The sequence below is a fragment of the Ursus arctos genome, unplaced genomic scaffold (assembly GCF_023065955.2).
Source record: "Ursus arctos isolate Adak ecotype North America unplaced genomic scaffold, UrsArc2.0 scaffold_18, whole genome shotgun sequence".
Taxonomy (NCBI): Eukaryota; Metazoa; Chordata; class Mammalia; order Carnivora; family Ursidae; genus Ursus; species Ursus arctos.
The window spans coordinates 1,194,134-1,216,740 of NW_026622852.1; the positions used below are offsets into that span (position 1 = coordinate 1,194,134).

At 37.3% G+C, this 22,607-nt stretch overlaps 1 protein-coding gene across 3 annotated transcripts in view; it reads right to left on the reverse strand.

Annotated features, from left to right (window-relative positions):
- KIAA2026 (KIAA2026 ortholog) overlaps positions 1 to 22,607 on the reverse strand; it is a 145,827-nt gene that overhangs the window by 10,527 nt on the left and 112,693 nt on the right. For all 3 annotated transcript variants that reach the window (XM_057313411.1, XM_057313410.1, XM_026506558.4), the window contains one exon: positions 18,427 to 18,542. In XM_057313411.1, coding sequence (XP_057169394.1) covers positions 18,427 to 18,542 — 116 coding nt within the window. The remainder of the gene's footprint in view (positions 1 to 18,426; positions 18,543 to 22,607) is intronic.

The following is a 22,607-nucleotide window of genomic DNA, read 5'->3' on the forward strand; positions in this document are numbered from 1 at the left end:
CTCTGGCTACACTTGTCTCTTTGCATTTCCTCTAAAGGCCAAAGACGATGCCAACCTTAGGACTTCTGCATCTTCTCTTCTCTCAGATATCCACATGGCTCTCTCCCTTCTTTGTTTCAGGTCTCTGTTTAAATATCAACTTATCAGAGGAGCTTCCCCTGACACCCTAGTAAAAGAGCAATCATCTTCCCATCCAAACCAGGCACTTCCTATTCTCCTTACCCTACCTTATTTTTCTTCATAGCACTTATCACAAAAAAACCTGACATTTTGAGTTCATCTGTTTCTTGCAAGAATGCAAGCCACAGATGAAGTCAGAAATCAGTAACAGAAGGAAAACTGGAAAATTCAGAAATTTGTGGAAATTAAGCAACACACTCTTAAACAACCAATAGATCAAAGAAGAAATTAAAAGAAAAATTAGAAAATACATACAGATAAATGGAAATGAAAACATGACATACCAGAACAATGTGACACAGTGAAAACAGTGCTGACAGAGAAATTTAGAGCTACAAATAAATGCTTACACTACAAAATAAGAAAGACCTCAAAACAACAACCTAACTTTATAGCTTCAGTAATAAAGTTTTGCTTCCCTTGCCTCAGGAGCCATATCTAGAAAGAAGTTGCTGTGACCAATGTCAAAGAAGTTACTGCCTGTGTCCTCTTCTAGAATTTTTATGGTTTCAGGTCTCATATTTAGGTCTTTAATCCATTCTGAATTTAGTTTTGTGTATGGTGTGAGAAAGGGGTCCATTTTCTTTCTTTTCCATGTTTCTGTTTAGTCTTCCCAACACCATTTATTGAAGAGAAAGTCCACTTCCCACTGGATATTCTTTCCTGTTTTGTTGAAGATTAACTGACCATATAATTGTGTGTTTATTTCTGGGTTTCCTAATCTGTTCCATTGATCCATGTGTCTATTTTTGTGCCAGTACAATAAATATCATTCTAATTATTATAACTCTGTATTATAACTTGAAGTCTGAAATTGTGATGCCTTCAGCTTTGCTTTCCTTTTTCAAGACTGCTTTGGCTATTCAGGATTTTTTGTGGTGCCATGCAAATTTTAGGATTGTCTGCTCTTGTTCCATAAAAATTGCTGTTGATATTTTGATAGGGATTGCATTAAATGTGTAGATTGTCAGTTTGGGTGGTACAGACATTTTAACAATAGTTGTACTCCCAATTCTTGAGCATGGAATATCTTTCCATTTCTTTGTGTCCTTTTCAATTTCTTTCACCACTGTTTCATAGATTTCAGAGTACAGGTCTTTTATGTTTTTGGTTAGGTTTATTCCTAGGTATCTTATTATTTTGGGTGCAAATATAAATGGGATTGATTCCTTAATTTCCCTTTCTGCTGCTTCATTATTAGTGTATAGAAATGCAACAGATTAAATGCTCCCATAAAACGCCACAGGGTTGCAGACTGGATAAAAAGACACGACCCATCCATTTGCTGACTACAAGAGACTCATTTTGAACATAAAGATATATCCAGACTGAAAGTGAAGGGATGGAAAACCATTTTTCATGCCAATGGGCCTCAAAAGAAAGCTGGGGTAGCAATTCTCATATCAGACAGATTGGATTTTAAACTAAACACTATTGTTAGAGATACAGAAGGACACTATATAATTCTTAAAGGATGTATCCAACAAGTGGATATGACAATTATAAATATCTATGCCCACAACAGGGGAGCAGCTAGATACACAAGCCAACTCTTAACCAGAATAAAGAGACATATAGATAAAAATACGTTAATAAGTAGGGGACCTCAACACTCCACTCTCAGCAATAGACAGATCACCTAAGCAGAAAATCAACAAAGAAACAAGAGCTTTGAATGACATACTGGACCAGATGGACCTCATAGATATATACAGAACACTACACCCAGAACAACAGAACACTCATTCTTTTCGAACACACATGGAACTTTCTCCAGAATAGACCACATACTGGGTCACAAACAGGTCTCAACCGATACCAAAAGACTGAGATTATTCCCTGCATATTCTCAGACCACAATGCTTTGAAATTGGAACTCAATCACAAGGAAAAATTTGGAAGAAACTCAAACACTTGGAGACTAAGAACCATCCTGCTGAAGAATGATTGGGTAAATCAGGAAATTAAAAATCAGTTTAAACAAGTTTTGGAGACCAATGGGAATGAAAACACGTCGGTCCTAAACCTATGGGATACTGCAAAGGCAGTCCTAAGGGGAAAATACATAGCCGTCCAAGCCTCACTCAAAAGAATAGAAAAATCTAAACTGCAGTTTTTATATTCTCACCTCAAGAAGCTGGAGCTGGAACAGAAGAACAGGCCTAACCCAAGCACAAGAAGGCAGGTGATCAAGATTAGAGCAGAGATCAATGAATTAGAAACCAGGAGCACAGTAGAGCAGATCAACAGAACTAGAAGCTGGTTCTTTGAAAGAATAAATAAAATAGATAAGCCACTGGACAGACTTATTCAAAAGAATAGAGAAAGGACCCAAATAAATAAAATTATGAATGAAAGGGGAGAGATCACGACCACCACCAATGAAATAGGAAGGATCATTAGAAACTTTTATCAACAACTTTAAGCCAATAAATTAAACAACCTGTAAGAAATGGATGCCTTCTTGGAAACCTATAAACTACCAAGACTGGAACAGGAAGAAACTGATTATTAAAACAGACTAATTATGAAGAGATTGAAACAATGGTCAAAAACCTCCCCAAAACAAAAGTCCGGGGCCTAACGGATACCCCGGGGAATTCTACGAAACATTCAAAGAAGAAATAATACCTATTCCCCTGAAGCTATTTCAAAAAATAGAAACAGAAGGAAAACTACCAAACTCATTCTATGAGGCCAGTATTACCTTGATCCCCAAACCAGACAAAGACCCCATCAAAGAGGAGAATTACAGACCGATATCCCTGATGAATATGGATGCCAAAATTCTCAACAAGATCCTAGCTAATAGGATCCAACAGTACATTAAAAGGATTATCCATCACGACCAAGTGGGATTCATCCGTGGGATGCAAGGGTGGTTTGATATTCGCAATTCAGTGTGATAAAACACATTAATAAGAGAAGAGACAAGAAGCATATGATCCTCTTGATTGATGCAGAAAAAGCATTTGACAAAATCCAGCATCTGTGCCTGATTAAAACACTTCAGAGTGTAGGGATAGAGGGTACATTCCTCAATTTCATCAAAACCATCTATGAAAAGCCTATAGCAAATATCATTCTCAATGGGGAAAAGCTGAAAGCCTTTCCCTTAAGATCAGAAACACGACAAGGATGCCCACTCTCGCCACTATTATTCAACATAATACTAGAAGTCCTTGCAACAGCAATCAGACAACAAAAAGGGATAAAAGGTATCCAAATCGGCAAAGAAGAAGTCAAAATGTCTCTCTTCTCAGATGACATGATACTTTATATGGAAAACCCAAAAGAATCCACGCCCAAACTATTAGAAGTTATAGAGCAATTCAGTAATGTGGCGGGATACAAAATCAATGCTCAGAAATCAGTTGCATTTCTATACACGAATAATGACACTGAAGAAAGAGAAATTAGGGAATCCATGCCATTTACAATAGCACCAAAAACCATACGTTACCTTGGAATTAACTTAACCAGAGACGTAAAGGACCTATATTCTAGAAACTATAAATCACTCTAGAAAGACATTGAGGAAGACACAAAAAGATGGAAAAATATTCCATGCTCATGGATCAGAAGAATTAACGTAGTTAAAATGTCCATGCTACCCAGAGTAATCTACACTTTCAATGCTATCCCGATCAAAATACCAAGGACATTTTTCAAAGAACTGGAACAAATAGCCCTTAAATTTGTATGGAACCAGAAAAGGCCCCGAATCTCCAAGGAACTGTTGAAGAGGAAAAACAAAGCTGGGGGCATCACAATGCCGGATTTCGAGCTGTACTACAAAGCTGTGATCACAAAGATGGCATGGTACTGGCACAAAAACAGACACATAGACCAATGGAACAGAACAGAGAACCCAGAAATGGACCCTCAACTTTATGGTCAACTAATGTTTGACAAAGCAGAAAAAACATCCAGTGGAAAAAAGACAGTCTCTTCAATAAATGGTGCTGGGAAAATTGGACAGCTACATGCAAAAGAATGAAACTTGACCACTCTCTCACACCATACACAAAGATAAACTCCAAATGGATGAAAGACCTCGATGTGAGACAGGAATCCATCAAAATCCCAGAGGAGAACATAGGCTGTAACCTCTTCAACATCAGCCACAGCAACTTCTTTCATGACACATCTCCAAAGGCAAGAGAAACAAAAGATAAAATGAACTTGTGGGACTTCATCAAGATAAAAAGCTTCTGCACAGCCAAGGAAACAGTCAAAAAAACTAAGAGGCAGCCCACGGAATGGGAGAAGATATTTGCAAATGACACTACAGATAAAAGACTATTATCCAAGATCTACAAAGAACTTCTCAAACTCAATACACGGGAATGTACTGAGAAATGACACTTTTCCAATGAAGACATACAAATGGCTAAGAGACACATGAAAAAATGTTCAAAATCATTAGTCATCAGGGAAATAGCAAATCAAAACTACCTTGACATACCCCCTTATGCCAGTTAGAATGGCAAAAACTGACAAGGCAGGAAACAACAAATGTTGGAGAGGATGTGGAGTAAGGGGATCCCTCTTACACTGTTGGTGGGAATGCAAGTTGGTACAGCCCCTTTGGAAAACAGTGTGGAGGTCCCTTAAAAAGTTAAAAACTGAGCTACCCTATGATTGAGCAATTGCATTACTGGGTATTTAGTCCAAAGATACAGACACAGTGAAGAGAAGGGCCATATGCACCCCAATGTTCATAGCAGCATTGTCCACAATAGCTAAAAATCTTGGAAGGAGCCGAGATGCCCTTCAACAGAGGACTAGATTAAGAAGATGTGGTCCATATATACAATGGAATATTACTCAGCCATCAGAAATAACGATTACACAACATTTGCAGCAACATGGACGGGACTGGAGGAGATTATGCTAAGTGAAGTAAGTCAAGCAGAGAAAGACAATTATCATATGGTTTCGCTCATTTATGAAACATAAGATCGGTAGGAGAAGGAAGGGAAGAATGAAGGGGGGGTAAACAGAACTGGGAATGAACCATGAGAGACTGTGGACTCCGAGAAACAAACTGAGGGCTTCAGAGGGGAGGGGTGTGGGGGATTGGGATAGGCCGGTGATGGGTATTAAGGAGGGCACATATTGCATGGTGCACTGGGTGTTATATGCAAATAATGAATCATGGAACATTGCATCAAAAACTGGGGGTGACTAATATAACAAAATAAAAATTATTTTAAAAAGTTAAAAAAAAAGAAATTAAAAGGGGTGCCTGGGTGGCACAGCGGTTGGGCGTCTGCCTTCGGCTCAGGGCGTGATCCCGGCGTTACGGGATCGAGTCCCACATCAGGCTCCTCCGCTGGGAGCCTGCTTCTTCCTCTCCCACTCCCCCTGCTTGTGTTCCCTTTCTTGCTGGCTGTCTCTATCTCTGTTGAATAAATAAATAAAATCTTTAAAAAAAAATTAAAAAATGCAACAGATTTCTGTACACTGATTTCGTATCCTGTGATTTTACTAAGTTTGTGTATCAGTTCTAGCAATCTTTTGGTGGAGTCTTTCTGGCTATCTATATCGAGTATTATGTCATCTGCAAATAGTGAAAGTTTTACTTCTCCCTTGCTCGTTTGGATGCCTTTTATTATTTCTTTTTATTTTCTGACTTTTGTGGCTTGGACTTTCAGTACTATGTTTAATGAAAGTGGTGAGAGGTGACATCCTTCCCTTGTTCCTGACGTTAGGGGAAAAGCTCGCAGTTTTTCCCCATTAAGGATGATGTAATAAAAAAAGAAAAAAAGGATGATGTCAGCTGTGGGTTTTTAATGTATTGCTGTTATCATGTTGAGGTATGTTCCCTCTAGCCCTACTCTGTGGAAGGTTTTTGTCATGAATGGATGTTGTACTTTGTCAAATGCCTTTTTGCATCTATTAAAAAGATCACATGGTTCTTATTCTTTGTCTTACTGATGTGATTGATTGGCAAATATTGAACCACCACTGCAACCAGGAATAAATTCCACTTGATCGTGGTGAATGATTTTTTTAATGTATTGTTGAATTTGGTTTGCTAGTATTTGTTCAGGATTTTTGCATCTAATTTCATCAGGGATATTGGCCTGTAGTTCTCTTTTTTTATTGTTATCCTTATCTGGTTTCAGTATCAGGGTAATGCTGGCCTTGTAGAATGAATTTGGAAGTTTTCCTTCCTTTTCTATGCTTGGAGTACTTTAAGTAGAATAGGTATTAACTCTTTAAATATTTGGTCAAATTTGCCTGTAAAGCCATATGATTCTGGAGTTTTGTTTGTTGGGAATTTTTTGGTTACTCATGCAATTCTTCCTGGTTATCAGCCTATTAAAATTTTCTATTTCCTCCTTTTTCAGTTTTGGTAGTTTATAGGTTTCTAGGTATTTAGCCATTTCTTCTAGGTTGTCCAATTTGTTGGCATAGTTTTTTATAATAGTCTCTTAGTTATAACTGTTTATAGATCTGTGGTATTGGTTGTTATTTCTCCTCTCTCATTTGTGATTTTGAGTTCTTTCTCTTTTTTTCTTGATAGGTCAGCCTAAAGGTTTACCAATTTTACTGACTTGTTCAAAGAACCAGCTCCTGATTTCACTGATCTGTTCTATTGTGTGTTTTTTTTAGGTTCTGTATCATTTATTTCTGTCCTAATCTTTATTTTATCCTTCCTTCTGTTTTAGGTTTTGACTGCTGTTTTTTCTCGCTTTCTTAGATGTAAAGTTAGGTTGTTTGAGATTTTTCTTGCTTCTTGAGGTAGGCCTATATTGCTATCACCTTCCCTCTTACAACTGGTTTTGTTGCATCCCAGAGGTTTTGGACTGCTATGTTTTCATTTTCATTTGTTTCCATGTACTTCTTTATTTCTTCTTTGATTTCCTGGTTGACCCATTCATTGTTTAGTAGTATGTTATTCAACCTCCATGTATTAGTGGTCTTTCAAGAGCACTGTGGTGAGAAAAGACACATGGTAGGACTTTGATCTTCTTGAGTTTGTTCAGGTTTGTTTTGTGGGCTAATATGTGATCTATTCTGGAGTACATTCCGTATGCATTTGAAAACAATGTGTATTCTGCTGTTTTAGGATGGAATGTTCTGAATATATGTTAAATACCATCTAGTCCAGTGTGTCCCTCAAAACCATTGTTTCCATGTTGATTTTCTGTTTAGATGATCTGTCTATTGATGTAAGTTGGTTGTTAAAGTCCCCCACTATGATCATATTATCATCAATTAAGCCTTAAAGTTTGTTATTAACTGCTTTATGTATTTGGGTGCTTCATGATGGGTGCCTAAATATTTAGAGTTGTATTTTCTTGTTGGATTGTCCCCTTTATCATCATGTAGTGTCCTCCTTTGTCTCTTGTTACAGTTTTTGTTTTAAAATCTAGCTTGTGCGAAATAAATATTACCACTTCGGCTTTCTTTAGAGATTGATTTGCATGATAGATGTTTCTTCATCTCCCCACTTTCAGTCTGCAGGTGTCTTCTGGTCTGAAATGAGTCTCTTGTAGGCAGCATAAAGATGGAGGTTTTTTTTTTTTATCCATTCTGTCATTCTGTCTTTTGACTGGACATTTAGTCCATTTACTACAAAGTTATTACTGATAGTATGTATTTATTCTTATTTTATTTCTTATTTTGTGGTTGTTTCTGAAGAATTTTTCTGATACTTTTCTTTCTCTCTTTCATGTTTTGCTGATTTTCCTTAGTGATATATTTTATTCTTTTATATATTTATATTTTTATTCTTTTTATATTTTATATTTTTATTCTGTATTGTTCTCTTCATTCTTTGCATGTTTATCAGTAGCTTTTTATATATGATTACCATCAGGGTTGTATATAATTTCTTCTGCATATAGGAAACTATATTAGGTTGATAGTCGTTTTTCTTTTTTTTTTTATTATGTTAGTCACCAACAGTACATCATTAGTTTTTGATGTAGTGTTCCATGATTCATTGGTTGCATATAACACCCACTGCTCCATGCAATATGTACCCTCCTTACCCTCCTTAATACCTTCACGGGGCTAGCCCACCCCCCACCCCCCTCTAAAACCCTTAGTTTGTTTCCGGGGTCCATAGTCTCTCGTGGTTTGTTTCCCTCTCTGTTTACCCGCCCCCCCCCCATCGTTTTTCCCTTCCTTCTCCTAACAATCTCCCTGCCTTTCCTTATGTTCCACAAATGGGTGAAATCGTATGACAACTGTCTTTCTCAGCTTGACTTATTTCACTTAGCATAATCTCCTCCAGTCCCGTTCACGTTGCTGCAAATGTTGGGTAATCGTTCTTTCTGATGGCTGAGTAATATTCCATTGTATATATGGACCACATCTTCTTTATCCATTCATCTGTTGAAGGGCATCTCAGCTCCTTCCACAGTTTGGCTATTGTGGACATTGCTGCTATGAACATTGGGGTGCATATGGCCCGTCTTTTCACTCCACCTCTGTCTTTGGGGTAAATACCCAGTAGTGCAATTGCTGGGTCATAGGGTAGTTCTAGTTTTAATTTTTTGAGGAACCTCCACACTGTTTTCCAAAGTGGCTGTACCAACTATCATTTCCACCAACAGTGTAAGAGGCTTCCTCTTTCTCCACATCCTCTCCAACATTTGTTGTTTCTTGCCTTGTCCATTTTTGCCATTCTACTGGTGTAAGGTGGTATCTCAAGATGGTTTTGATTTGCATTTCCCTGATGGCTAATGATTTTGAACATTTTTTCATGTGTCTGTTAGCCATTTGTATGTCTTCATTGGAAAAGTGTCTGTTCATATCTTCTGCCCATTTTTTGATTTGATTATTTGTTTCTTGGGTATTGAGTTTGAGTTCTTTATAGATCTTGGATACCAGCCCTTTATCTGTAGTGCCCTTTGCAAATATCTTTTCCCAGTCCGTGGGCTACCTCTTTGTTTTGTTGACTGTTTCCTTGGCTGTGCAGAAGCTTTTTATCTTCATGAAGTCCCACAAGTTCATTTTTGCTTTTGTTTCCCTTGCCTTTGGAGATGCGTCATGAAAGAAGTTGCTGTGGCTGATGTCGAAGAAGTTACACCCTATGTTCTCCTCTAGGATTTTGATGGATTCCTGTCTCACATCGAGGTCTTTCATCTATCTGGAGTTTATCTTTGTGTATGGTGTGAGAGAGTGGTCAAGTTTCATTCTTTTGCATGTAGCTGTCCAATTTTCCCAGCACCATTTATTGAAGAGACTGTCTTTTTTCCACTGGATGTTTTTCCCTGCTTTGTCAAAGATTAGTTGACCACAGAGTTGAGGGTCCATTTCTGGGTTCTCTCTTCTGTTCCATTGGTCTATGTGTCTGTTTTTGTGCCAGTACCATGCTGTCTTTGTGATCACAGTTTTGTAGTATAGCTTGAAATCAGGCAACGTGATACCCCCAGGTTTTTCTTTTTCAACATTTCCTTAGTGATCCTGAGTCTTCTCTGATTCCACACAAATTTCAGGATTGTTTGTTACAGCACTTTGAAAAATGTCATTGGTATTTTGATCGGGATGGCATTGAAAGTGCAGATTGCTCTGGGTAGCATAGATATTTTAACAATGTTTATTCTTCCGATCCATGAGCAGGGAATGTTCTTCCATCTTTTTGCGTCTTCTTCAATGTCTTTCATCGGTGTTCTGCAGTTTCTAGAGTATAGATCCTTTACTTCTCTGGTTAAGTTTATTCCAAGATATCTTATGGTTTCTGGTGCTACTATAAATGGAATTGATTCCCTAATTTCTCTTTCTTCAGTTTCATTGTTAGTGTATAGAAATGCAATGATTTCTGAGCACTGATTTTGAATCCTGCCACATTACTGAATTGCTGTATGAGTTCTAGTAATTTGAGGGTGAAGTCTTTTGGGTTTCCATATAAAGTATCATGTTATCTGCGAAGAGAGAGACTTTAACGTCTTCTTTGCCAATTTGCATACCTTTTATTCTTTTTTGTTGTATGATCGCTGTTGCTAGGACTTGTAGTACTATGTTGAACAATAATGGCGAGAGGTGGCATCCTTGTCGTGTTCCTGATCTTAAGGGAAAGCCTCTCAGCTTTTCCCCATTGAGAATGATATTCGCTGTAGGCTTTTCATAGATGGTTTTGATGAAATTGAGGAATGTACCCTCTATCCCTACACTCTGAAGTGTTTTAATCAGGCAAGGATGCTGGATTTTGTCAAATGCTTTTTCTGCATCAATTGAGAGGATCATATGCTTCTTGTCTCTTATTAATGTGTTCTATCACACTGATTTGCGAATATTGAACCATCCTTGCATCCCACGGATGAATCCCACTTGGTCGTGATGGATAATTCTTTTAATGTACTGTTGGATCCTATTAGCTAGGATCTTGTTGAGAATTTTGGCATTCATATTCATCAGGGATATCGGTCTGTAATTCTCCTTTTTGATGGGGTCTTTGCCTGGTTTTGGGATCAGGTAATGCTGGCCTCACAGAATGAGTTTGGTAGTTTCCTTCTGTTTCTGTTTTTTGAAACAGCTTCAGGAGAGTAGGTATTATTTCTTCTTTGAATGTTTGGTAGAACTCCCTGGGGAATCCATCAGGTCCTGGACTCTTGTTTTTTGGAAGGTTTTTGATTACTGCTTCAATCTCTTCACTGTTAATCGGTCTATTTAGATTATCAATTTCTTCCTGTTTCAGTCTTGGTAGTTTATACGTTACCAGAAGGCATCCATTTCTTCCAGGTTGCTTAATTTATTGGCATACAGCTGTTGATAATAGCTTCTAATGATTGTTCCTATTTCCTTGATAGTAGTTGTGATCTCTCCCCTTTCATTCATTATTTTATTAATTTGGGTCCTTTCTCTATTCTTTTGAATAAGTCCAGCCAGTGGCTTATCAATCTTATTAATTCTTTCAACGAACCATCTTCTAGTTTTGTTGATCTGCTCCACTGTATTTCTGGTTTCTAATTCATTGATCTCTGCTCTAATCTGAATCTGCTGTCTTTTTGTGCTTGGCTTAGGCCTGTTCTTTTGTTCTATCTCCAGCTGTTTAAGGTGTGAGTATAAGGACTGCATTTTAGATTGTTCTATTCTTTTGAGTGAGGCTTGGATGGCTATGTATTTTCCCCTTAGGACCACCTTTGCAGTGTCCCGTAGGTTTTGGACGTTCTCATTGGTTTCCATAAATTGCTTAAGTTCTTTAATTTCCTGGTTTACCCAATCATTCTTAAGCAGGATGTTCCTTAGTTTCCAAGTGTTTGGTTTCTTCCAAATTTTTCCTTGTGATTGAGTTCCAGTTTCAAAGCATTGGGGTATGAGAACATGCAGGGAACAATCTCAGTCTTTTGGTATCAGTTGAGACCTGTTTTGTGACCCAGTATATGGTCTATTCTGGAGAAAGTTCCATACGCATTCAAAAAGAATGAGTTTTCTGTTGCTCTGGGGTGTAGTGTTCTGTATATATCTAATGAGGTCCATCTGGTCCAGTATGTAATGTAAAGCTTTTGTTTTTGTTGATTTTCTGCTTAGATATCTGTCTACTGCTGAGAATGGAGTGCTGAGGTCCCCTACTATTAAAATATTATTATTTATATGTCTCTTTATTTTGGTTAAGAGTTGGCTTGTGTATCTAGCCGCTCCCTTGCTGGGGGCATAGATATTTATAATTGTTAGATCCTTTTGTTGGATATATACACTTTCAGAATAATATAGTGTCCTTCTGTATCTCAAACTACAGTCTTTAGCTTAAAATCTAATCTGTCTGATAGGAGAATTGCTATCCCAGCTTTCTTTTGAGGTCCATTGGCATGAAAAATGGTTTTCCATCCCTTCACTTTCAATCTGGATGTATCTTTAGGTTCAGTGTGAGTCTCTTGTAGACAGCAAATGGATGGGTCATGTCTTTTTATCCAATCTGCAACCTGTGGCATTTATGGGAGCCTTTAGGCCACTCACATTTAGAGTGATTATTGAGAGATATGATTTTAATGTCATCATGTTGCCTATGAAGTCCTTGTTTCTATAGATTGTCTCTGTAAATTTCTGTTCTGTATCACTCTTGGGGTTTTTTACTTTTATGGAACCCCCCCCCCCCCATATTTCTTGTAGTGCTGGCTTGGTCGTCACATATTCTTCCAGTTTCTGCTCGTCTTGGAAGCTTCTTGTCTCTCCATCAATTCTGAATGATGGCCTTGCTGGATACAGTATCCTTGGCTGCACGGTCTTCTCACTTAGTGCTCTGAATATGTCTTGCCAGCCCTTTCTGGCTTGCCAGGTGTCTGTAGACAGGTCTGACGTTATTCTGATGTTCCTCTCTCTGTACATAAGGAATCTCTTCCCCCTCTCCGCTTTCATGATTGTTTCCTTGGATCTAAGATTTGCAAATTGTACTATTTTATGTTGTGGTGTTGGTCTGTTCTCATTGATCTTGGGAGGGGTCCTCTCTGCCTCTTGAACACGAATGCTTGTTTCCTTCACCAGATTAGGGAAGTTCTCAGCTACAATTTGTTCAAATATCTCTTCTAGACCTCTGTCTTTCTCCACCCCCTCGGGGATCCTGATGATTCTGACATTGGAATGTTTCATTGAGTCAGTAATCTCCCGTAGCTTTTTTTCATGAAAATGGGTTTTTTTCCCCTCATGTTACCTCTCTTTCCTTTTTTTCTATCCTCTCATCCTCTAACTCACTAATTCGTTCTTCTGCTTCGTTTACCCTGGCAGTCAGAGCACCCAGTTTAGACTGCATTTGATTCACAGAATACCTAATTTCTGCCAGATTCGTTCTCATTTCATCCCTTAGAGATTCTATATTTCAGTTAATATTTTTCTCAAGCCTATACATCATCTTGATAATTGTTACTCTGAACTCCATTTCTGACAACTTGTTTATATCCATATCCATTAGTTCTGTGGCAGAGGCCACAGTCTCTACTTCTTTCCTTTGTTGGGGGTTCCTCTGCCTTGTCATTCTGATGAGGTGTGGTTGCAGGTCTGTACAGAGTTCAAATTATTGACCAGGACCCAAGCAAGATGTACCTGTTTTATAGGGACTTTAGGGATGTGGGTTTCTTGTTCTTCCAGCCTGCTTTCTGGTGGAGGGGCCTGCCGCACTGATACTCATGGAACCTTGCCCCCTGTTGGGGTGGATGGGCCCAGTGAGAACCGGTTTTTTGGGGCTTTTGTTCTCTGGCAGCTTTCCCTGGCGGCTTTCTGTGTCTTTTCTGAGAGCAGAAGTGACCATATCCAAACCTGTGTCTCAGAACAGAGAGATCGCCATCTGCTCTTCACTGAGCTCTCCAATCCACACCGACTCCATTTCTGTCTGAGCTGCCAGAAACCCAGAGTGTCCTCGTTTGTGGGCCCCACTACTGCTCTCCCAGTCCTCGCTCTCACGGCCAGCTCATCTCTGCCCTTTATGCTTTTAAAACTGCCAGCCGTCCCCAGTTTGCACGCATGCTCCCAAGCTCCAGGTTTCAGTCAGGTTTCCCCACTGCTACCGGTCTGCTAGTCTGGTCCGCTCCCTAGTGCAGGAGGCTTCTGCCTTGCTGGCACACGAGCGAGGCAGCTCCCTCCCCCTTCCATTTATCTTCCGATATCTGTACGCAGACTCTTGGCTCCCCACTTCATGCCTCAAGACCAAGCACTGGAGATACTCTGGTTGTAGAGATCCAGATGTATCTTCTTATGGCTGACAGTCGTTTAAGTTTGAACCCATTTATTTCTCCTCTATTATATTTTATATTCTTTCTTTTGTGAGTTTCTTGATTTTTTTTTTTTTTACAGAAATACTCACTTTTACTGCTTTTGTGTTTTCATTCCTTTATACTGTCACTTTTGGTCTCTCTTTTCCACTCAAAGAGGCCCCTTTAATATTTCTTACAGGGCTGATTTAGTGGTCAAGAATCCATTTAGTTTTTGTTTGTCCGGGGAACTTTTTATCTCTCCTTCTATTCTGAATGATAGCTTTGCTGGATAGAGTATTCTTGGCTGCAGATTTTTCCCAATTATCACTTTGAATATATCATGCCTTGTAGCCTGGAAAGTTTCTGCTGAAAAATCTCCTCCTAGCCTTAGGTTTTAAGATTTTTTCGTTCTTAATGTAGTCTGCCAATTTAATTACAAAATGTCTTGGTGTGGATCTGGTTCTGTTGATTTTGATGGGAGTTCTCTGTGCTTCCTGGATCTGGATATCTGTTTCCTTCCCCAAGTTAGGGAAGCCAACTATTATTTCTTCAAATAAATTTTCTGCCCCCTTTTCTCTCTCTTCTTCTTCTGGGATTCCTATAATACAAATGTTAGTACGTTTGACGGAGTCACTGAGTTCCCTAAGTCTATTCTTATTTTGTGTAATTATTTTTTCTTTCTTTTTGTTCAGGTTGATTGCTTTCCATTACTCTGTCTTCAAGGTCACTAATTTATTCCTCTGCTTCTTTCATCCTGCTACATTCCATCAAGTGTGTTTTTCATTTTGTTTATTGAGCTCTTTATCTCTGCTACACTATTCCTTTTCTTTTTAAGATTTTATTTGTAGTTAATCTGTATACCCAATGTGGGGCTCAAACTCAGAAGATCAAAAATCTCATGCTTTACTGACTGAGGCAGGGAGGTGCCCCTCTGTGTTATTCCTTATCTCTGTGTTAAGGATCTCACTCATGTCTTCTACTCTTTTCTCAAGTCCAGTGAGTATCCTTATGATCACTGCTTTAAATTCTCGAGATATCAGGCATGTTCCTTTTATCTGTTTGGCTTAGATCTCTGGCTGTTGCCTTGTCCTGTTCTTTCATCTGGGATAAATTTCTCTGTCTTACTTTGTCTACCTCTCTTTATCTGTTTCTCTCTGTTAAGAAAGTCAGCTATGTCATCTGCTCTTGAAAGAAGTGACTTCATGAAGAGAGGTCCTGGAGTCCTCTGCAGTGCAGTGTCCCCTGTTTACTAGAACCGGGCACTTCAGGAGAGTATCCTATGTGTGTTGCTTACATCCTGCTGTTGTGTCTGAGTCACTTCTCCTTTCAGTGCAGTCATCTGCACTGACCCTCTGCCTGTTGTGGGATGTGCTTACTCTGTGGTGCTCGTGGGACTCAGGTACACCAGTTCTGAGGGGGCATGCCCACCAGGGAACTTGGGAACGGGGTACTGATATTAGCTAAATGGTGTTGGGCTACTAGTCCTATGCCAGATCTCCCAAGTGCTGTGGCTCCTGGGGATGTGAAGCTGGTGAAGAGCGTATGACAGTGGCTGGGCATGGCCCGCAGCAGCAGGTATACGCCCAGAGTCTGGGTGGGGAGCATAGACAGCTTTAACAAAATGCGCCCTGAGCCCTGGGTCCAGGCTACAACTATCTGTGCAGCCTCTTCTCCCACAGGGAGTTTATGGTTATGCTGGGGCCTGGGGGAGGAAAATGGTGCTTGCCAGTTTTCTCATTTTCAAAGAAGTCCACTAACATGCTCTGAAATCAGTATGAACAAATCTGTCTCCTGCTTGCCCACTGCATTGTATAAACTGCCAATTTTATGTTGTCTCTCCACACAGGCTGCTGTCTCTTTAAGGGCAGCGACCCAGCTATCACTTTCCCTCCTGGCTCACCCAGTGCTGAGTCAGCAGCCTTTTAAAGCTACAAGCTCCAATTCCCACTGGTTTTACAAACTCATAGAATTCAGTCCCTCTGGTTTTTAAAGCCAAATGATGAGTTCCATGGTACAAGTGCCTGTTCCTCTGTCCTCTCCACATGCATAACTCCCTCCCTCCTGTGGGCAGCCTCCCTCTGCCTTTCTGACCTTCCTAACCTTTCAGATGCAGCTTCTTCTCTATATTTAGTTGTGGAGTTTGTTCTGCCAGTCTTCAGATTGTTCTCTGGTTTGTTGACTTGGATGTGGATGATATCTAGTTGTGAACATGGGGCAGTATGAGCTTAGGGTCTACCCAATCGGCCGTCTTCCCATGCCCCCCCCAGATAAGAGATACTGATCTGGGGGAGCAAGGGAAGACGGCAGAGTGGGTCAAAAAAATATAAGCAAATCAAATTCTGCAGCATATTGAAAGGATTATACACCATGACCAAATGAGATTTATTCCTGCAATGCAAGGATAGTCCAATATATGAAAATTGATTAATGTCATACACTACATTAACACAATAAAGGGAAGAAACCACATGATTATCTCAACTGCAGAAAAAGCATGACAAAATTCAACATCCTTTCATGATAAAAATACTCAACAAACCAGGAATAGAAGGAAACTCTCTCAACGTAAGAAAAGCCATATAAGAAAAACCCATAGCGATCATACTCAACAGTGAAAGACTAAAACCTTTTTCTTCTCAGTTTGGGAACAAGGCAAGGATGCTCAATTTTGCTACTTCTGTTCAACATTGTACTGAAAGTTCTAGACCAAGCACTAGGCAAGAAAAAGGACATCCAAATTGGAAAGAAAAAAATAATCTCTCTTTACATATGACATGATCTTATGTAGAAAACCTTAAATATTTCACACAAAAAATTGTTAGAATAAATGAGTTCAGTAAGTGGCAGGATACAAAGTCAACACACAAGAATCAGTTGCCATTTCTATACAGTAACAACAATGAATCTGAAAAGCAACTTAAAACAATTCCATTTTTAATAGCTTCAAAAAGAATAAAATACTCTGGAATTAATCAAAGATGTGAAAGACTCGTACAATGAAAACTACAAAACACTGGAGAGTAATTAAAGATGACTAAATAAATGAAAACACATCCCATATTCATGGATTGGAAGACTTAATATTTTGAAGATGTTAATACCTACCCAAAGTGCTTTACAGATTCAATGCAACCCTATCAAAATCCCAATGATATTTGTTATGGAAATAGAAAAACCTATCCTAAAATTCATATGGCATCTCAAGGGACCTCAAATAGTCAAAATGATCTTGAAAAATCAAAACAAAGCTGGAGTGCTCCCACTTCTTGGTTTCAAAACTTACTACTAAACTTACTAATGATTTCTTGAGAACAACACTAAAGGCACAGGCAACAACAAAAAACAAAAAAAGAAACTGGACTTCATGGAAAATTTTAAAAATTGTTCATCAAAGGCACTATCAACAAAACAGAAAGGTAACACACAGAATGAAAAAAAATTTTTGCAAATCATATATCCAATAAGGGATTAGTAGCCAGAATATACAGAGAACTCCTAAAAATCAACAAAAAAAAATCAACAAGCTGATTCAAAAATGGGCAAAAAGTTTGAATAGTCATTTCTCCACAAAGATATATAAATAACCAATAAGCACATGAAAAGATACACAATATCATTAATGATTAGGCAAATACAAATCAAAAGTACAACAACATACCTCTAGTACTCATTAGGTGGCTACTATAAAAAAAAAAAAAAAAGAAAACCAGAAAATAACAAATGTTGGTGAAGATGTGGAGAAACTGGGATCCTTGTGCACTGTTGGTAGGAATGGAAAATTGTATAGACACTGTGGAAAAGACTATGGTGGTTCCTTAAAAAATTAAAAATAGTATTACAATATGACCCAGCAATTCCACTTCTAAGTATAAACCAAAAGAACTGAAAACAGTATCTTGAAGAGATATCTGTACATACATGTTCACAGCAACATTATTCGTAATAGCTAAAACATGAAAACCGCCCATGTATCCACTGGCAGATGAATGAATAAGCAAAATGTGGTATATGCATATAATGAAATACCACAGAGCCTTAAAAAGGAAGAAAATTCTGACATATGTTAAAATATGAACCCTGAAAATACGCTAAGTGAAATAAGACAGTCACAAAACCACAAATATTGTATATTACATGAGGTACTTAAGAGTAGTCAAATCATTTAGACAGAAAGTAGACTGGTGATTGCCAGGGGCTGAGGAGGAGGGGAATGGGGAGTTATTTAATAGATACAGAGTTTCAGTTTTACAAGATGAAGAGTTTAGGAGATAGATGGGGTAATAATAACATTCATTATGAAAGTATTTAATAGCAATGAACTATATACTTAAAACTGGTTGAGAGGATAAATTTTGTTTGTGCATTTTACCACAATGGAAAAAAACAGGGAAAAAAAGAAAGGGAATGTAAGCCACAGAGTATGGTATTATTTAATCAACAGAACTTTTTTAGGACTTAGGAAGTGCCTTGCACACAGTAAGCACTCAAAAATATCTCTTGAATGTTAATGGAAAATTGCAAAATGATTCCAGGATATCTTCCCATAATCATAAATTAAGAGCCCTAAAATAGGTAAAACAGATTATAAAGCTTGAATTACCTGTTTCGTTGAAAAGCTTTCATCAACTTTGGTTCCCATGGCAGCAATTCATTTAAAAGGCGTATCAAGGTACCATGCAATTCTTTTACAGCTTGCCTCCGATGATACCATTTGCCCTAAAAACACAATGTTAAAGTAAATCCTTTAGATTTAATCTAAAAGTGAATGTCAAGCCTTATTTTCTGAGTAAAACACAAAACGAAACACCAATACCCATCAAATAAGAATGTCTTCTTCAGGAAGCTGTAAAGGGAAAAATATTCTGTAATAAATCTTATCTGTAATATTTTAAAGATTCTCAATTCTAAAGGACAAATCTAAAAGCTATTTAAACAAAGAGAAAACTTTTTTAAGTTTTTAACTGTCAATTATAAGTATTTTAATAATCTATTTACTAAATACATGTAAAAATACAAACATACATTCACTGAATATGTAACTGACATGGCTCACTTCTGTAAAGTTTTTGTAATTATCCCAAAGAGTGGGGAAAAAGAGAAAAAAAGGATTGTTATATCCAAAAGCAGTCTTAACAAACTTCGTTAGGAAATTTTACAATTATTGTACTTAAAAAGGTTTCCAGCACAGACAAGCAGATAAATGGTCATAATTTTCAATACTATTATGCTATAGCCACAGTAAGAGTTAATAATTACTGACACCCCCTCTCCATTTGTTAAGTATTATCCTAAGTATTTCAATCATATATCTGTATCTATATCTAGAGGGGAGAGGGAGGGAGGGGAGAGGCAGAGGAAAGTGAGGAAGAGGGGAGGAAGAGGGGGGTGTGTGAGCGTGACAGCACACATGTACTTACGCAGTTATGAAAACCCTCTAATGTATGTGCATTTCAGTCTCACTTAACAAATGATGAAACTAAGGCTCAGAGAAATTAAATGACTTAAGGTCCTATGACTTGAACCTAATCTACCTGATGCCGAAGTTCAAGACTTTAGAACTGCATCACCACCTCTTAAAAGCTGTATCACATAATTCAATCTGATACATGTTATAAAAACCTCTAGTAAAAATACACTTCCCCCACAAAATTATTCAAATACCATAGGAAAAATAAGTTTAAAGAAGTTATATCTTTAGGTAGCCAACTCCCCCCTTCCCCACAATGTTAGTGTATACCTATCAACATCACCACCATCTTCATTTACTGTTGTATAACCATGTTATATTTCTTTTTTTTTTTGAGATATAATTCACATACCATTCAGTCCACTCATTTTGTTTTATTAACAAAAAAAATACACAACTATATATATTATGGGTCACATTTAACATGCAAAAATTAGACTTCATCTCAGCAACTGTTCAGTTAATTTGCACATGTGTAGAACATTAAGACACAAAAACAACCACTCCCACCAAAAAAAATAAAAAAATAAAAATAGCCACTCCCTAGAGCAAAATTACTTTAAATCTGTGCATAAATTTCCCAATTTTATATATATCTAAAATCTTCAACATTCCATTCACTGAAATATGAAATTTTATCTATGTATGTGAAGTTTTAGCTATAAACATAAATAATAGTATAGTTCCTACTCCTCCAACATTTTGTGCTTTAAACCAACAAAATGTTTATGCATGTAGAAATAAACAACTACATTTCTACATCGGTGGTTTTTAAACTGCTTATTAGAAGAGCAGGAAGATGTGGAATTATATGCTTATGTGCACATAATGAATATGGAATCTAGGCTCAATGACCAATTCTTGTGTCTTCTTAATGGCACGACAAATGATAGTATTATGAAAAAAAATTCAAGGAAAGTAATTATTTCATATAATAACCTAGACAGACCTTTCCTCTTGTCAAATTGCTTTCTCAAAGGACCCAACTTAACAGTAAGTTATACCTCAAAAGTTTATTCCCCCCCAAAAGAAGCTAGGCAATAGCTAGCTATCAAATAAAGTGCTCATTCTAACCCATGAAAACAAAACTATTAAACAATAAATAATACTTTCCTCTAGGGAGAGCAAAGTGAGGAAGATGAAAAGGCAGATGATAGTCAACCTAAAATCGTTTGCAGAATGAGGTAGTATTCTGTTCCACTAAAAAAAAAAAAAAAAAAAAAAAAAAAAAGTGTAATAAAGATTTTTTTTCTTTTAACAGAGCACATCAACATTATTTCTCTACTTTGCAACTACTACTTGGCTCAAAAATGAAATGGTGAGAATAAACTTTTCCTAAGCTAAAGAAAGCAGAAATAGGAAAGGTATGAGTAATTATACCACCTTTGTGGTATAATTAATTGGAAAATTGTTAAAAGACTAGAGAGCACCAGGCAAGCTGAATTCTTTGTAACTGAGGGTTATATGGGGAAGAATGGCAGATACAGAATTAGCCTGGGCAGTATGGCTGCTATCTGGATTAGTGTAGTGGTGGTATAGGGAATGCAGAAGGACTAGCAGTTATTATCAGATCTTGGGACTAGGAAGACTGAGGCACAGGAAGAGGAGTCTGTGTAGCTGAATGTCATTATTACAAGATATCTGTCAGCTGTGTTTGTGTCTCTACTAAATTACAGCATTAATTTTTCTAGAAAAGAGTTTTAAAGAGATGAGAAGATTTTATCTCTGATTTTATTTTGATTACTAAATTTTAATTAATCCAATGCCCACAAAATATATTGCTGAACTAGCCAACTATATACAGAGAAGGGGTCATAAATATTAATCAGAGAATAGATTTCTAACTTTCATATAATTCTGTCTTATCCACTGACCTGTTTGAAAATGTCTATGGCCTTCTAACTTCATATGTGTTTTTTGGACTTCTTCCCTTTCTTTATATTGTATATTCTCAATTTGGGGTAGTGACGGCACGGCATTTCATTATTTTAAAATGAATACTTAATCATTTTGTGTTTGGAAAACAATATTCTTACAACAGAAATTACAGAAAGTAAAGACTGATAAAAACTACAAGATACATATAAGGAATACAATGACCTCAAGAAAGGACACCACTATATCCTGCCATGGGGTATGTGTCTCACAGTTTTTATGTTTACCAAAAGGGGCATACATTTTAAAAAGTTCAGAATCACTGCTCTGGGACTGGTATTTTAGGTAAAGTGCTTTATCCACTTGACAGTAAAAAAGAAACTCATACTGCCTGTTTCATTTACCATCTTCTTTGGTCAATACAACCCAAATGGAATTAAAACATGCCCCCTTCTACCTAGTGGTGGTCTTGGAGTGTCACAGTATACAACGAGACTAGTGTAAACAGAAAAAAGGTTATGAATTTTTAAAAGAAGTTAGTCAGAGATGGCAATGATCTGCCTTAACTTGGGTCTAATGTAAAAGTCTATGTAAAATCAAGTATTTCCTGAATCTAAATCAGGTCATTGACTAAAAGCGGGCAAGAGCTTTTCTGATTGATCAACTTTATTTACATACACAGAAAGGAAAAACTGAGATCAACTATTGTGTCTCCTCTAGGATGAAATTATTAAAACTAAAGGGAATGAGAAGAACATAATTTTACAGAAGGAAACTGGCTCAGTGAATCACTGGGAAGTACTTGTAGACAGAAGCAGATTTTCAGTTAGAATTATAGGTCTTTTGAATGTTAAAATCTAATTCTCCTTCCACTACATAATGCTGTCCCACTTGGTCTACACAGACAATTCCTAAAGAACAAAAGATTGTATTGCGTAAGTACTTATCTTTACATGTAGGTGTCTCTGTTAGGCAAAAATTAAAATCTATACAACTTATTATCATTTGTTTAATTATAATAGTACTTAAAATTATAGTGTTCTAAAGTTTAAAAGTGAATTAAAGAACAAGGAACACAGCAGATTCCCCATTCTTCAAATACATAGGAAAGAATATGGATGTAATAAAAATCAGAAAGCTCTCATAATCTTTAGATGTAGTGATCAATATAGAATCGAAGATAGCAGGTAGAAGGATTAGTAAAAGGTCATTTATGGAACAGAGTTATAACCATTTCTCTAATAAAAAATATATTTAATAAGCTAAAAGCTAGCAACAGCTTTGTTTCACAAACAGATATGTGAAAGTGGGGATAAATGAACTGTTTTCATTTAATATTACTTTCATTTAATATCTCATTCAATACTAGAATTCTCACTACTTTCACGGATAAAAATTATCTTCTAAGATAATCCCAATGTATTATGTGAACTTAACAA